This window comes from Myxocyprinus asiaticus, chromosome 9, assembly GCF_019703515.2.
Source record: "Myxocyprinus asiaticus isolate MX2 ecotype Aquarium Trade chromosome 9, UBuf_Myxa_2, whole genome shotgun sequence".
NCBI lineage: Eukaryota > Metazoa > Chordata > Actinopteri > Cypriniformes > Catostomidae > Myxocyprinus > Myxocyprinus asiaticus.
In genome coordinates this window covers 36,915,839-36,932,276 of record NC_059352.1, presented here as the reverse complement: position 1 = coordinate 36,932,276, position 16,438 = coordinate 36,915,839, and the positions used below count along the sequence as shown (strand labels likewise).

At 36.8% G+C, this 16,438-nt stretch overlaps 1 protein-coding gene across 7 annotated transcripts in view; it reads right to left on the bottom strand.

The window, feature by feature from the left end:
- agap1 (ArfGAP with GTPase domain, ankyrin repeat and PH domain 1) overlaps window positions 1-16,438 on the bottom strand; it is a 281,989-nt gene that overhangs the window by 128,254 nt on the left and 137,297 nt on the right. For 4 of the 7 annotated variants that reach the window (XM_051705998.1, XM_051705999.1, XM_051705995.1 and 1 more), the window contains exons 2-5: window positions 14,304-14,362; window positions 13,072-13,159; window positions 4,123-4,208; window positions 2,275-2,416 (exon numbers count right to left, since the gene is read on the bottom strand). In XM_051705998.1, coding sequence (XP_051561958.1) covers window positions 2,275-2,416; window positions 4,123-4,208; window positions 13,072-13,159; window positions 14,304-14,362 — 375 coding nt within the window. Of the gene's footprint in view, window positions 1-2,274; window positions 2,417-4,122; window positions 4,209-8,574; window positions 8,590-13,071; window positions 13,160-14,303; window positions 14,363-16,438 lie in introns of all 7 variants that reach the window. The other 3 variants (XM_051705997.1, XM_051705993.1, XM_051705994.1) reach the window with 1 other exon arrangement.

Genomic DNA, 16,438 nt, shown 5'->3' with positions numbered 1-16,438 from the left:
ATGCATCAAGTGACATTATTTATATCTACAGGACGTTTTCTCTCCCCCTTTTAAAAATTGAAGAGCCCATTATTATCCCGTTTGTTTCCTAATTTCAAACATATTTCAAACAGAACATACGTATTACACAGGAGAAAAGGCTCCTCATTACCATGGTTAGGTCAGTGTAGCTTGTCTTAAATAACAGTAATAATAATACCAAATTATAGTATTTATGAAAATTCACACATAGCACAGTGTTGCTCTTTTCCTCCTTTGGCATGTCAGGGCTGCCTACTGTTTGAGAGGTTCGACCTGACTTCCTCCGTAACACTTTAAACTAGAAAAGTCTTACTAGAATTGAAATTGGTCACATCAGTTTTGAGGTCTGCACTCTGCAATATCGAGTGAAGCCCGGTTGTTGCACATGCGCGTCAGAGACCAGAGCAGACCATTAGCGCGAGTTGGTTCCGTTACACTCGTGCAAAAGTGCAGATGAGTAGCATTTAGCTGATTGCGAGATTATCATTAAATCTGCCTTGGCAGTGCTAAATAGGCTATCACTTGGGCAGCCACCGAAATCTTCAATGGGAGAACCATGGCATTGTTCTTTCCCTGCTGTCTGCGACCCAGTCCGAATAGACCTGCGACCCACCAGTTAAGAAACACTGCTTTAACTCACACACACACACTCACTTATGTCAGACCCCCTCGCCTCACTTCTCTCTGAAATTTTCTCCACTGCATGTGTGTGTGTGTGGCACAAGTTGACGAGTCTGACAGGCAGACGAGGAGGAAAGGAGATGCGCACGCGCAGGTGAGATTCTCCGTCCGGTTGCATTTTTTTCCTAATACCATAGATAAGCAAATGTACATGGTATGATAACCGTCAATTTTCATACCGTGAAACCGGTATACCGCTGCAACCCTAGTCAAGCCTTTAGACAATAAGCCAATTAGCTTCTGATAGGAGGTGTACTGAATTGGAGGTGTACCTGCGGATCTATTTTAAGGCCTACCTTCAAACTCAGTGCCTCTTTGCTTGACATCATTGGAAATTCAAAAGAAATCTGCCAAGACCTCATACAAAAAATTGTGGACCTCCACAAGTCTGGCTCATCCTTGGGAGCAATTTCCAAACACCTGAAGGTATCACGTTCATCTGTACAAACAATAGTACGCAAGTATAAACACCATGGGACCATGCAGCCATCATACCGCTCAGGAAGGAGACGCATTCTGTCTCCAAGAGATGAACGTAGTTTGGTGCGAAAAGTGCAAATCTATCCCAAAACAGCAGAGGACCTTGTGAAAACGCTGGAGGAAACAGGTAGTCAAGTATCTATATCCACAGTAAAACAAGTCCTATATCGACATAACCTGAAAGGTTGCTCAGCAAGGAAGAAGCCACTGCTCCAAAACAGCCATAAAAAAGCCAGACTACAGTTTGCAAGTGCACATGGGGACAAAGATATTACATTTTGGAGAAATGTCCTCTGGTCTAATGAAACAAAAACTGAACTGTTTGGCCATAATGACCATCGTTATGTTTGGAGGAAAAAGGGTGAGGCTTGCAAGCCGAAGAACACCATCCCAACCATGAAGCATGGGGGTGGCAGCATCATGCTGTGGGAGTGCTTTGCTGCAGGAGGGACTGGTGCACTTCACAAAATAGATGGCATCATGTTGAAGGAAAATTACGTGGATATATTGAAGCAACGTCTCAAGACATCCGCCAGGAAGTTAAAGCTCGGTCACAAATAGGTCTTCCAAATAGACAATGACCCCAAGCATACCTCCAAAATTGTGGCAAAATGGCTTAAGGACAACAAAGTTAAGGTATTGGAGTGGCCATCACAAAGCCCTGACCTCAATCCAATAGAAAATTTGTAGGCAGAACTGAAAAAGCATGTGCGAGCAAGGAGGCCTACAAACCCGACTCAGTTACACCAGTTCTGTCTGGAGAATTGGCCAAAATTTCAGCAACTTATTGTGAGAAGTTGTGGAAGGCTACCCAAAAGGTTTGACCCAAGTTAAACAATTTAAAGGCAATGCTGCCAAATACTAACACAGTGTATGTAAACTTCTGACCCACTGAGAATGTGATGAAAGAAATAAAAGCTGAAATAAATAATTCTCTCTACTATTATTCTGACATTTCACATTCTTAAAATAAAGTAGTGATCCTCATTGACCTAAGACAGGGAATGACTTTAAATGTATTTGGCTAAGGTGTATGTAAACTTCTGACTTCAACTGTAGAAGTATTTTTCCCCCACACTGTGCGACACTCACCCTGAGTTCCCACAAGCACCAGGGGCACTTCTGCTGTGTTGCGGTAGTTGGCCATACGACTATAGTAGTGATAGACCGTCTGAAAACTGATCTCATCCTCAAGACTGAACACAAAGATCACCGCATCCACCCACAATGCAAACTGAGAAAAAAATGAGAGAGTAAGAAAGAGAAAAACATTATTCTAGCATGGTTCCCACACTGTGAAAAATCCAACTTGACAAACGTTCAGATTACTAGTATTGTTGTGTTGGTTGAGCAAAAATGCATGAAAAAGTCAGCACAACTATTTTTAATGCATTTCTTCAACTTAACCAAAGATTTTCTTCTTAAAATGAAAAACCTGAGTTTTCTGAACAATGATTAATCAGTTCGTAAAAAAAAAAAAAAAAAAAAAAAAAAAAAAAAACTTAAAACATTTTTTTAAGTCAATCTCTTCAACTATGCTGTTGTTGTTTTAAAAAAAATCAAACAGTGTTTATAAACTGATTATGGTAAATGACAAATGAAAGATTGGTGTGTTGCTAATGATTGCTGAACAAGAGATTTGTAGTTGCTGTGATGAGTTTTTTTTTTTTTTGGCTGAAAGAGACATTTAGCATCGAGTGAACAATCAAATTTAATTTGGCAACACTATTACAATTGTTAAGGCTCTCAGGAAAACTAATATTTTTACGTTACTAAGTATTTTTTGTTGTATTGATGACTTGCTGTCAGTCAGTTCAACTGCAATTTACTGAAGTTGAGTTAACGAGAAAAACAATAATTTTTTTGTTCAGCAGGCTTACAGTATTTTTTTTTTTTTTTACAGAGCACACTTTTTAACCAATGATTTTTCCAAGACCTTTCCAGTTGTTTGTGACTGTTGCATAAGGTTTCAAATAATATTGATTCAGACCAATTTGCTAATGAATCATTTAGACCAAGGGTTTTCAAACTGGGGGCCACAAGTTGGGTGCTAAAGGTTCATGGAAAATAATTTAAAAATAAATAATTCTGGTAAAAAAAAAATATATATATATATATATATATATATATATATATATATATATATATATATATTAATGTAACTGAAAATGTTTCTCTGCAGATTTATACAGTACTTCTAACATGACTCTAAAAAGTGTTTAAAAAAAAAAACACTTTCAGCAATACAAGTAAATACTGCAGTTAATCAATTTGTTTTGGCTTTAGTGGAATGATAATAAATAAGAGTTAATTATTAAATTTTTCATACAGCATCATGTCTTTATAATATCACCCTAACCTTTTCTTCTCACACAGTATAAATGTGTATTTCTACATGAAAATGTAATGTATAGCTGTCTTTTTATTTTAGGAGGGGGTTGCTTTCAAGGGGATTATTATATATGGGGGTCCTTGGCATTAAAATGTTTGAAAACTCCTGATTTAAACCAGTTTGAATTCACAAAATAAATGTCCATACATTTTAAGATTAAATTAATTTTCATGACTTTTCCAGGCCTGGAAAACATACACATATATACACTGTGTGTGTGTGTGTGTGTGTGTGTGTGTGTGTGTGTATGTATATATATATATATACTTAGATTTCACAGATAATAAAAGGCTTCATGAGAAAGAGGCTTCATGGGACTTCCTGTTTGCATTGATGATTAACAGTGGTGAATCAGTTTTTCTAAATAAACGTTATCAACCACATATGAATAATTGCATCATTGTTTCCACTCAGCCGCTCTGTAAAGCAAAACTAATAGTGGTATAGCTCTGCCTTCCAAATTTCACAATAAGGCATGACCATATGAATCCACAAAGAGTTCATCCTCTGGAAGGGAAACGCATTGCATATGTGTTTGTAATACCTACCTGAGCCTCCGGAGGTCCCCCTTCATCCCTAACCAGGAGAAGGTAACTCTGTCCATCCACTACGATCTCCTTTTTAAAACGTCCGCCTGTCCGACAAAAGAAGCCAATCAATTTAAATATCCAGGTGATGCTAATGAATTCACTATTTCTACAATGAGATGATTGGTGGACTGCTGATTAACATGGAAACAGAGAGATGTGTCCATTGTGTTATTTTCTATCTTTTAGGCAAATCATTTGTTCTACAAATCAGAGTTCAGAACCAGTTAATTTTGTGACAATCTGTTTATAAATGGATGTTTTGCATAATTGTTATGCATTAGGCCCTAATTTAGTTTAAGGTTCCCTTTTCAGCTGAACTGGTACATTAGGATACAGCAGTTGTACTAGCAACCAACAGTACAGCACCTTGGTGACCTATAACAATTGAATTGCTATCACTGTGAACACCCCTTAAAGGATAAGTTTAGCTGCCTATTATTCACAGGATTGTACATTGATTTCATCTCAGAATTTCAGCCCCAATGTGTTAAAACACTGCACTTTTATAGCAATCCACACTAAATGTCAATAAATAACCTAACCTAACCCTAATCCTAAACCCTAACTGTTTGATTCATGATCCTTACCATTACTTCTTGCTCAGTCAATTCAAACAGATTAGAAGACTGGAATTAATTGTTGTACACACAGTAAACAGTGAGTATGCAGTGAGTGTCGACACTACAGCAGAACGCTGATACTTGCCAATCTGTATATGGTAAATTATGGATAGCAAGAAGCTAAAGGAGCTGCAAACTTAATTAACATGAGTATTTGTCAAGGTATTACATGCAGCCTGAGGAAGAGCCTTATGATTGAAGCGCATTTCTACACTTTTCCACCCATAGGTTTCAGCCAGGGTTTAGTCCACTTGTGCAATTTTTTGCATTTGGAACCCTCTTCTTTAAATGAGTGTTACCTGTGCATGACTCTAGAAAGTTTTTTTGTGCACAAGGACTAATTAAGGCCAAATCAACACTACTTGCGTTTTCTAACATCATCACTTTCCAAAGTATGTAGTAATGGAGAGCATTTTCAAAATATGTGAAGCGTAAATGTAATTATTTTCAAATGAATATGAAAAAGTGTGGACATGGCATGTGGACGTTCAAACAAGTGTTGTCACTAGGCTTGGGAACCAAGAAGCTGTTCTTATTGGAATTTTTGTTTTTTAACACCAGATCAAAATGATCAGTGTTGTCAGAGACTAGCAAAGAGATCAATCACACAGAAAAGGATTATGGGAAAAAAGCTCTTATGTTAGAGAGAGGATACAATCTAAATGGATTTTAATACAGCATCTGTGGTATTAATCACAGCACCACTAGCAGTACCATAGTTATTACATTAAGGCTTCTTACTGAAAAGAGCTGAGAGATATTGTGTGGTTTAAAGTGCCTCTGCTGAGACATATATGTGATGACGACATATGATGAAACACAATAGCTGTGTTCCAAAATCTAGTGAGCTGCCTCCGTCGGAAGCAAATTAAGGCATTATAGGCACTGCCGATGTGAAGGCTGCTCCAAAAGACAGGCAATGTAATTATGCATCCTTCCAAGAAACCTAGTTTTGGATAAATTGTAAGGCAGTATTCCATGGCTTGCATCAGGATATGCATACTTCTCTACTATATAGTATGCCAAAAAAAGTATGTCAATCGAGCAGGATGTCCAAATCTTCAGTATTCCTAAAACAGTAGGCTAGAAATACCCAGATTGTGTACTACATTTGGCGAGATTCTGAAGTACACATCAACAGGCTCTTTTCAACTCTAAGTGCTATAGAAAGTTTTTCTTTGTGGTTTATTGTATTTGTTTAACAAAACCAGAGTAGATTATTTTTGCGGTTGTTGTTTGTACATCATATATACCGGTCTCTATAGTGTGACAAATTCACAACACGGTAACTTCTAAAAAAAATAAGCTAGTTTAAGTAGTTACTTTGATACTGTACTTCGGTATACTATAATCATATGTTATTAAGGAGCTATTTTTTTCTCATGTTTTCTTATGTTGTTTATGTTCATAAATCTTCAATATGATCAAATAATTAATTGTTTATACATTATTCAGAATCTCATCAACTAAAATATTTTAACTAAAATGTTATGTATTTTCATTTACTAAAATGATATAACATTTTAGTCAAAAGTATACTACATTTATTGAATGTAGCATGATGTAATATTAAAGGGATAGTTCACCGAAAAATGAAAATTCTCTATTCATTTACTCACCTTCATGCCATCCTAGATGTGTATGACTTTCTTTCGTCTGCTTAACACAAACGAAGATTTTAAGAATATATCAGCTCTGTAGGTCTATACAGTGTAGGTGAATGGTGACCACAACTTTCAAGCTCCAAAAATCAAATAAAAGTAACCTATATGACTCCAGTAATTAAATCCATATCTTCAGAAGCAATATAATAGGTGTGGGTGAGAAACAGGACAATATTGAAATCCCGTTTAAAATAAATCTCCACTTTCACTTTCTGAAAAAATTATTTAAATATTGATCGGTTTCTCACCGAAAGTGACTGCATCACTTCATATTATTAAACATATAGACATATATTAAACCACTAGAGTCATATGGATTAATTTTACTGTGACTGTCTGTGCTTTTTGTAACTTTAAAGTGAGTTATTCTTCTAAAAATCTTTGTTCGTGTTCTGCAGAAGAAAGAAAGTCATACACATCTGGGATGGCATGAAAGTGAGTAAATGATGAGAGAAATTTCATTTTTAGGTGAATTATCCCTCTAATACTTCAAAAGAAAAAAAACATGACTAAAACTGTGTAAACATTAACATTTATGATGCAAAGAGGTTCCATTTCAGTTACGATGTGGCCAAAGAAGGCAGTTGCCTATGTAGGCAATAGGCAGCGAGGTAGCTCAATGGGTTTTGGAACAGTCAAATGTCTCACTTGGACAGATGAGTTCTCAAAGGACAAAATGGTTTGGAGGGACGGTTTCTGACAGCTTCTTCTTTAACAGTCTTCTTTCACTGTCTGGACAAATCAAGTGTTTCTTCTGCTGCTGATTGAAACGTGTGGCAACAGTGTGGATGCCAAAGTTCATGCGCTTTTCAAAAGTCATAGAAACTTGCCAGGGTTGGTTGAAAAAGGAGAGAGAAAATGAAAACCACCAAATAGCTAGACTAAATGGCTGGGTTTGGGCTAGCCCAGCTGTAGTGTGTGGGCGAGCAGTTTGGGAACAGTGGTTTGACTGGAAAGGATGGCAGGCTTTTCCGTAATGACACGGTTTGCCTGTTTGTGCTGCAAGGGAAGAGGAAGTGGACCAGCATCAGGAAATCTAATTCTCGGCATTTAGCCTGGACCCAGATTTTTAGAAACCAAGTGCAAAGTTAGAGAAAGATACACACCCTTTCGTTAATTACACTCTGGGCTGTTTCACCATTGAGCTAACCTCAACTGAATATAACCATGTGATAGTTTATAGCCTCTGAATCCAACAGAGCATGGCTCATCATGAAAAGCTCTAGAAACAAATGTAGGCATCTAATCCCACTACAATGAGATATGGAAACAAAAACTCTTAAAAAAAAATAAATAAAATGCATACTAAAATAACAGTTGGCATTCCAATAGCACTGACTCAAATATCTTGATGGACAGTGACCTTGCTCCACCTAGGCTGAGGCTGTAACACTAGAGGTGTGATTGGTGATTCAGTGAGGCAATGAATGAAATGGACGATGACCAAACTACAATTGCATAAAGAGAGGAGTGGAGTGGAATCTCCTGTCCTGTGGCTTGATCTACTTTAGCTCGTCTGTGACGAGTAAAGAGAAATTATGTGGAACAGATTCTACACAGTTTCAGTGATTATAGATATTGCTTTTAAGCAAAAAACTGCTTCTAAACATAAACATGAAAGAAACTAGTTCATGAATTGTTGCTAAACAAGCCACAGAGAGACCACAGGCCACAACTTTCTTGCACTTAAAGGAGTAGTTCACCCAAAAAAGAAAATTCTTCTTTCATTTAAATTACACACAACTTGAGCGCTATATACCAAGCCTTCTGAAAACAAACTATAATTCAAGCCAGCTTAATTCCATTTAATGCGAGAACCGCTGTAATGGATCACTGAGTCAGTCTGATTTGTAAATGAATCGTTAAGTCTTATTTTGCTCACAACTTCAGAGTACCTGGAATACTTTTATGGTGTTGTTTTGTCACTATGTCACTGTATGGAAAATACCTTCGAGAAGATTCTTCAAAATATCTACATCCAGAGAAGAAAGTAAGTTCTACAGTTTTGGAACGACATGAGGGTGAATTACATAATGACAGTTTTCATTGTTGGATGAACTAATCCTTTAAAGAAGAAGAAACAGAGAAATGACTGAGTGACAAAGAAAAAGTGAACAAATAGTTACCTGCATCCACGTCAGCTAGTTAAAGAAGCGGTCGAGGAAAGAGAGAATAAAACAAAACTCAAATCAAAAAGTGGCCCAGCTCAACATGCACAGTCACAGTTAAATAAATTCAACACAGCAAGACAATGAGAGACAGAGAAGGAAGAAGACAAATATAGAAAGAAAGAGGCTGAGACAGCAATAAGCATAGCTTTCATTCATTCATTGTAATCTTGTCTAATGTCATGGTGCTTCTGTGGGTCGTGTGTATCTATGTGATGGAGAGAAAGTCAAAAACGTAAACGTTGGCCCTGGGGACAGTCAGGCCAACACAGCTGATATACAGGCATATACTATAACACACACTCGTATAATGCTATAATGCAGGCCAGCTGAGAATTAAAAGTTAAAACTAGATATGAGCTAAAATGCTGGTTTGTTTAAAAGATTTTATTTATATTTTTTGCATATGTATTTTTTTAGTTTTGATATTTTAAGTGACAGTGCTTTAATTAGCATGCTGTGGCAGCATTCATACAGAATGGCTACAGCCATACACATTCAGATGGATGCATTTGGCCGCTGCATCACGGCTTGCGTTGTTTGCAGAGCATCGCAATTAAAGGCCCCTACTTAAAGACAAGTCCCCTACTTCTGTTCGCATTGAACTCCATCTAGCTGTTTTTGAACACAAAACATGTCTTATGTAAACACTGCTAAGGCCTGTTTCACGGGGCAAGCGAAAGCAAAGCATTAGCAACATCACACTGCAGGCAACCGCGCTTCCAGGTTCTTTCAAGGGATCAGTATCATTATATTCAATATTCAAACTTCATAACAACTGGTTTCAATTGAACACATTACTTAATGCAGTAAAAAACAAATGTAAAGACATGATTTTAGAAGTATTACATTGTTTTTTTTTTTTTTGCATACATATTCAAAAACAGTAGCCTATGTGCTAAGGTGGTGAAGACAGGGTCTCGTTCTTCCCATTATTTGACCTCATCTGTTACAGCGATTGCACTTTAGAAAATAAAAAAGTTGTTTCCGAGCTGAGTTTGTGGGATTCCTTCATGAAAAGTTGAACTCCACCAACAGCAGCTGTGGGGGAATTGGGTCTTTTAATTAGAGTAGGTGCAATAACAATGACGGTGGTCGGTAAAATATCATAAATGTATAAAATATCATAAAAAGTATAATTCTGATCCAACGATCCTGATGAAAATTTAAAGAAGCCCAAATCTCCAACAATATGTAAGAAACGGGGTGTTTCAACCCCACAAACAGCACTTTTTAGGCATATTCAGCACAATTTGAATGAAGCACCCATTGAACTCGGTACTTTTCTGCTGTGCCAAAAAGAACCCAGAAGCACCGCCTTGACTGTTTGTTTGTTTGTAAACAGTATCTTTGTCTATCCACACTGGGCGCCAGAGCTGAGTGTTGCAGTGTAGCGGGAGCGTCCCAGACACAACAGCTTGATGAGATTTTTGCTGTTGAGCCTATTTTTGCTGCATATAGAGTGAATATACAGCGAATACGCTCTACAGACCAATTTAACCACTTAATTGCAATATAGCCTTTTATGAAGCAACATTACATACTGGTGCAAACTACTTATCCATTGTTTGAAAGAAGACATCTGTTGGGCTTGATGTAAGTTCCACATGGCCAGTGTGTAAGCTCATTAAGAGGTTGCTGCTGTAGTAACGCTGCAGTTTCGCGCACGCGCTGCTTTGCCGTGTGGTGTGAAATAGGTGCAAGAAAATTGTGTGATTGGGATCAGGTAAACACAAAACAAGCCTAATTATAACAGGCCTTCCTTAAAACCAATTAATCGATTAGTTGTTCAGTCAACCCCTCGACTAGAAGGGATGTCATAAAATAACAATGTTCGGGATGTTATTTTATCGATATATTTTTGAGGCATCGATATATTAAAATAATTAGCCGACATTTAAATTAGAAGCCCAATTGGCGTGCTTTACAATACACTCAGTTGGACTCTGTTTAACAGTCTGGCGTAATAGCAATGGGTGACCACAAGAGGGCCATTTACCGACATGCCGGACGAGCTGAAGCAGCGCAGATTTTTGTACTTCAAGAACGAACAAAGTGAAGGTTAGTGAAACTGGTGTAACTGCGCAATGTTTATTATGCAATATCTCTGTATATAGCCATGAATAGGTCTTTTATTCAAGCTGTCAAACCACAAAAAGACATACTTGTTACTGAAAATGCATTGTGTAGGCTCTATGAAAGATACTTATACACAATATATCATCCATGTATACTAGAGTAAATAATCTTTTAGAATGATTTGGGACAAATTTAATGGAAAACTATGTGAGTTGCACTCCGTGGCACTGCAGAATGTTGACTCTGAGCGTTGGCGGTGTGTGCGTACCTTTGTAGAAAATAAATAATTATTTTGAATTTTAGAACGCGCCATGTCACACCAGACTCGTTCGAGGAAGGAAACCTTTCCCACATAAAAATTCCTAATTTGTGATTTATTACACTGATAAAATGTCTTTTCATGCCAGAAGTGCTGGTCTGTACAATCACACTAAACTGCCATTCCAAGCAGGGCTGCATTCCTAAATCAAACATGATTGTGGCAGCGTAAGCAAAAACAGTTATTTGCCCATATGAGCTGCTGGGTTTTGAAATGGTAAAGGCAGAGTCTGTGTTGAGACCACAAGGCCTGAAGAGATTTTTTTTCTTCTAGCATAAACACACATAGAGACACTTTTGCCCTTGTGATAATATCATTTAATGAGCTCTGAGAATGTGTCTATTCATGTAGTATGTGTGATAGAACGGGGAAGGGTAAAAAAACCCATGCGACAAACTGCTTTCATTGCAGAGGGCTCTGTGAAAATCTAGTTCACCTCTACTTAGTGGTTTTGAGGTTTGGGGTTACTCTACCAAAGCTAGGAAATGCTATTTTTAAAACCCAGAATAGTGAAACTTCAAAAAACAAGAGAAGGAAAACAATGGTGTTTTACATACTGGACTGTAAATTTGGCAATTCAATCAAAAATGTGTTACTGAAATGTGTCTGATTGTGACATAATGTCATTGAAAATCATTGGCACTTCCAACATTAGACGAGGTGTTGGCATCAAATTTGAGGGATCTAAATGCGTCGCTTTAGCTCAGCAAGACACACAGTTCAACGTTCTCTGATGTCGCACTAAGTTTCCTTTGGCACTCTGCATTATAATCCACTGCGGCAAACAGGCAATTGACATTTATGGGGGTTTATTTCTTTCGGGGCGATTTTTCTGGCTTACCGATGGTATGCAGTGGCTTGAATTGTTTAGGGTGAGGAGCAAAAGAGAAGATGTGAGATGATTTGTGTCCGTCAGTCTGCTAACTGCCCTCTCCAGTGACCCCCAGGCATTCACAAATCACAGTTTGAACTTCTTGGAATTATAAACTATGCCCTGATTTTTAAATAAATTCCTAAACATGGCCAGTTTAACATGGCCACATAATGACAGTCATAAAGGACATGAAATACTTACACTGGAAGGTTTTGAAAGCAGATCCTTGCTTAGGGAAGAAAGCATATTGTGGTGGTCTGGCAGTGTGCCTTGAATGTTCTCAATTACACATGGGGAGTATGGCAGAGTCCTCCGGCACAACTCTAACATACTAACAGCAGGTGTGCGGAGGAGACATGTATCTAAGCTATCTAGGCCTCAGCAGCACTGAAAACTAGGGATAAATATGAACTGTATTTACATATTAGGAATACATTAACTTCAAGACTTACAGTAAATGGGATCTAAGAACCGTAGGACACAAAAGCAGTAAACCTTTCAAAAAACCTTTCCAAAATAAATAAATAAATAAATAACTCTTACAGAAATAATATTGCTTCAATGGAATGCTCCAGGTTCAATACAGGTTATACAAGGCTCAATCAGAATGTTGATTGCTACAAAATAATTTTGATTTGTCCCTCGTAGTAAAAAAAGAAAGAAAAGCAAACGGTTACAATAAGGCACTTACAATGAAAGTGAATGGGGCCACTCCATAAACAACAAACCGTTTTGAAAGTGTAGGCATAAAAGATATAAACATTATGTGTTAACATGATTTTAGCGTGCTAAAATCAGGAATTTAATGATGTTGTGCCATTTACCAGATTACAATGTTTACCAGCATTACATCATTATGACAACAAAGTTGTAATATTGGACATTACTTACAAAGATAGGATTATTTAGTGATTTTATCCCACTAAAACATGTTAATATGTATAATGTTTACATCTTAATGCTATACTTTTGAAAGAATGTATTAATGTAACCACGTTTTATTTATTTTTTATAAACAAGGGACAAATCTAAATGATTTTTTTATGGCGATTAACATTACGCCACAACTGCTATCGATTGAGCTTAACTTGTACTGAACCCAGAATATTCCTTTAAGTGGGTCTCCCTATTCCACAGAACCATTTATAGCAACTAATAATTGAGTAGATGGCAAAACGCCTACCTTCAGGGCTTTCTTCCTGCACGTATGTCCCCGTCAGATACCTGTGCACCAGTGCAGACTTCCCACTGGCTAAGTTACCCACAATGCCCTGCAATGTGCACACACACACAAACACACTGAATTATTAGGGTTCCCGCCCCTCATGATGTTTGGTTTGTAAATAAACAGTGCCTGCTTTACAACATATAATCAACACTAAAATGAGCTTCTACTTGAACTAAATCCTAATATGGTACACTCAATTAAATTTTAATTACTTAAAATGAACTAAAGCAACAAAGTTCTAGAACATTTCACTGCATTTTATCCATTTCAATTTGTAAAATGTAAGTTTACTTATTTAATTTGAGTTAGAATTACATGAATATTTTGTGGTGTTAATGTAGCTTTGCATGTGGGCAGGGGATTTCCATTTCTCAGCATGCATTGCATGGGAATAAATAGGGAGAGCAAACATTAAAATTAAGTACGATTTTTTGTGTGTTTTTGTTCAAGATGAATATAAAGGGAGATACTTGTTAGTGTTTAATATTTTGTTATATATATTTTGTTATGTTGAGCTTTAGAAGAGTTTCTGTTATGTTTTGGGAGTTACCATTATGGTGAAGAGTGGAGCTTGAGCTAACGTTGAGGACAGGTAGATGTCACACATCAAATTTATTAAATGCTTTGTTGAGCAAATGCTGTGCTAACGATAGCATAGTTACAAAACTCTGTAGTGCTTCCAACCAGCATGTGTTTAGCATGCTAAAATTAACTTTCACTAGTTAGTACAAAAAGAAACAAAAAAGATTTAATTGAGTTACACTGACATCTAATTTGTTGGGTTTACCGAATTCAACTATGTTCTTTCTATACAAAGTGTTTGTATTGGGATTACACAGTAATTTTAGGTTAAGAAAACTCAATTCAAACATGTGGAACCACTGTCCACGATTGAATCAAGTTCAGCCAAAGAGCTATTTTTTGAGTGTAATCATGTTGCCATTCCAGGTGATTTTGATTCTTAGCAATGGTTAACATGAATTTGCAACCCTTGATTTTCATTTCAAAGCTCTTTTCATGCTGAGTATCAACACAACAGGAGTCTGGAACACCTGCAGAATTTATTGTATCATTACATTTTGAAAGTGCATGACACCATAAAAGCTTTTTTGTGGTGAGAAGACGAGCATGCTGCACTAATTTGAGCTCTTAAATAATGCAGATCAAACATCAGTGACTGGACTCACCACTTTGAGTTCTGGTACTGAGCGACTGAGCGTCCACTCCTGACTGTTGACAAAGGCATCTGTAACAGAGAAAGAGATATAACAGTTAGGTGAGGTTGGCAAAACTAAGACAGAGAATTTGAAATGAATACCATGGGGCAAGGGAGGTTAGTATTCAGAAAAAGAAAAGGGACATTCTAATTGACGCTTCCAAGACTATCATAAGTCATTCCTGCAATTTAAGGGAAACCTCATCTATGTCAACCAGCTGCATGTCAACCACTTAGTGTTGGGCTGCACGATTATGACAAAAATCATAACTGCTGATTATTTCCCTTCATATTGTTATTGCAATTAATTTAGATTAATACAATTCACATTAAAATAGCTATTTTGGGTTGATCAACTGCCAGACATATATTTTATGTAGACTACATATCAAAAACAAGCAGAGAACAATTTCTGAATTACTTTATAGTTTTTTTTATTAGTAAATGAAGACTTTAAATTGGCCCTCTTAGAAGCATGAACAAAGATGTTATTCAAACTTTGAATATATTATACACAGAAGAGAGCAATGGATTTTTCTGTGATTGGTTAAAATATTCAATTGCTGCGAAAACACACGTTAAATAGAAAATGAAATCAAACATTTTGATGCAACATGAGTTGACCTACATGGACTGCTTTAATTGACACTTTTAATGATTAGTTAATTGTGACAGCTGTAACTAATCTTGATTATTTATTCTATTAATTGTGCAGAATTCAGTAGAATTCGCAAAACCACTCTTCAAAACATCACAGAAAACCACATATTTAAGGAATAAAAATGTGTATAGATTAACAAATGTAAGACCATTGTAATGACAAAACATAACCAATGGCCCAATAGGGAAACTCTCTCACACTGGACCCCGGTCACTGGGCCATTGGTATCTTTGAGCCCTGAAAGCGGAACAACATAGTCCACTCCTATTCACACACACATCAAAAGGCAACAAACTACTCCACAACTGTACTACAGTTTGATAATAAAATGTTTGACCAAATACTGAATGCAATAACACGTCTTAATTAGAGCCCACAGTTACTGCATTCCCCCTTCACTCAGCTGCACAGCACATTTTACATTACAGCATAACAATAGTGGCTGCAGGTGCACCGTGGACTCAAACAATCTCATAGGACATCTAAGAGACCCGCAAATAAGCATGCGAATCCATGACTCAAGGGGAAGGGTTGTGAAGTTTGTGAATGGTGAGATTCAGGTCATGCTTTATTGTTTTATCAAAGAAAATGCTCACACTAAACAATGCTAGACATGTCGGTTTGGTGCATTTAATTCATAAGCTTTGTAAAAAACCTAGTGAGCAGCCTTGCCATCTACTGGCTACTAATGCAACATCCTAACCAATTAAGAACACTTTGCATAGGCCGCAAATCTGTCCGCCACACAAAAACATTTCTCAAGTGAATTGCACAGAAGACTTGATTGATTTAACTAGAGTGTGACGTAGTGCTACCATGTTGCTACATTAACAAATATTGGATAAAAGTCCATTTTTAAATAGAACCTTTTACAAAAAAAAAAAAAAATGTATCATTGATTTTCTGTATTAAATTAAAAACACTGCCTGGCCAAAAAAAAAAAAAGTCACCATTTGGATTTAAATAAGCAGATACTTAAGAGCCTATGATTGGATCATTATTGCAGTGATTAATATGTTTCAGCTGGCAAAAATTATCTGAACCCTAACTGATGTAGTGTGTAGTTTCTAATTTCTCAAACAACCATGTCTTAAGACATAATTGACGTAAATGTTGTGACGTTGCATAAGGTTGTCGAAACAATGTCACGACAAATGCGTGCCGTAATCAAAGCTAAAGGCAGTCCAACGAAATATTAGAGTATGCAACTTTTTTTTTTGTCAAGGCACGATAATGTAGTGTGATTAATTTTATAAATAACAACGCATTGAAAAAATCTATGCAATTTATCATGTCCCGGATATACCATTTTGTAAGTATGTATTTTCTTACCATCTGAGAAATTCAAACTAGAATCTAACTTTGTGTTTTTACGAGTAGGGCTGTCAAATTAAAACTCAAAATTTGAATTTAAAATAAAAACACACATTCAAATACTAAACTAA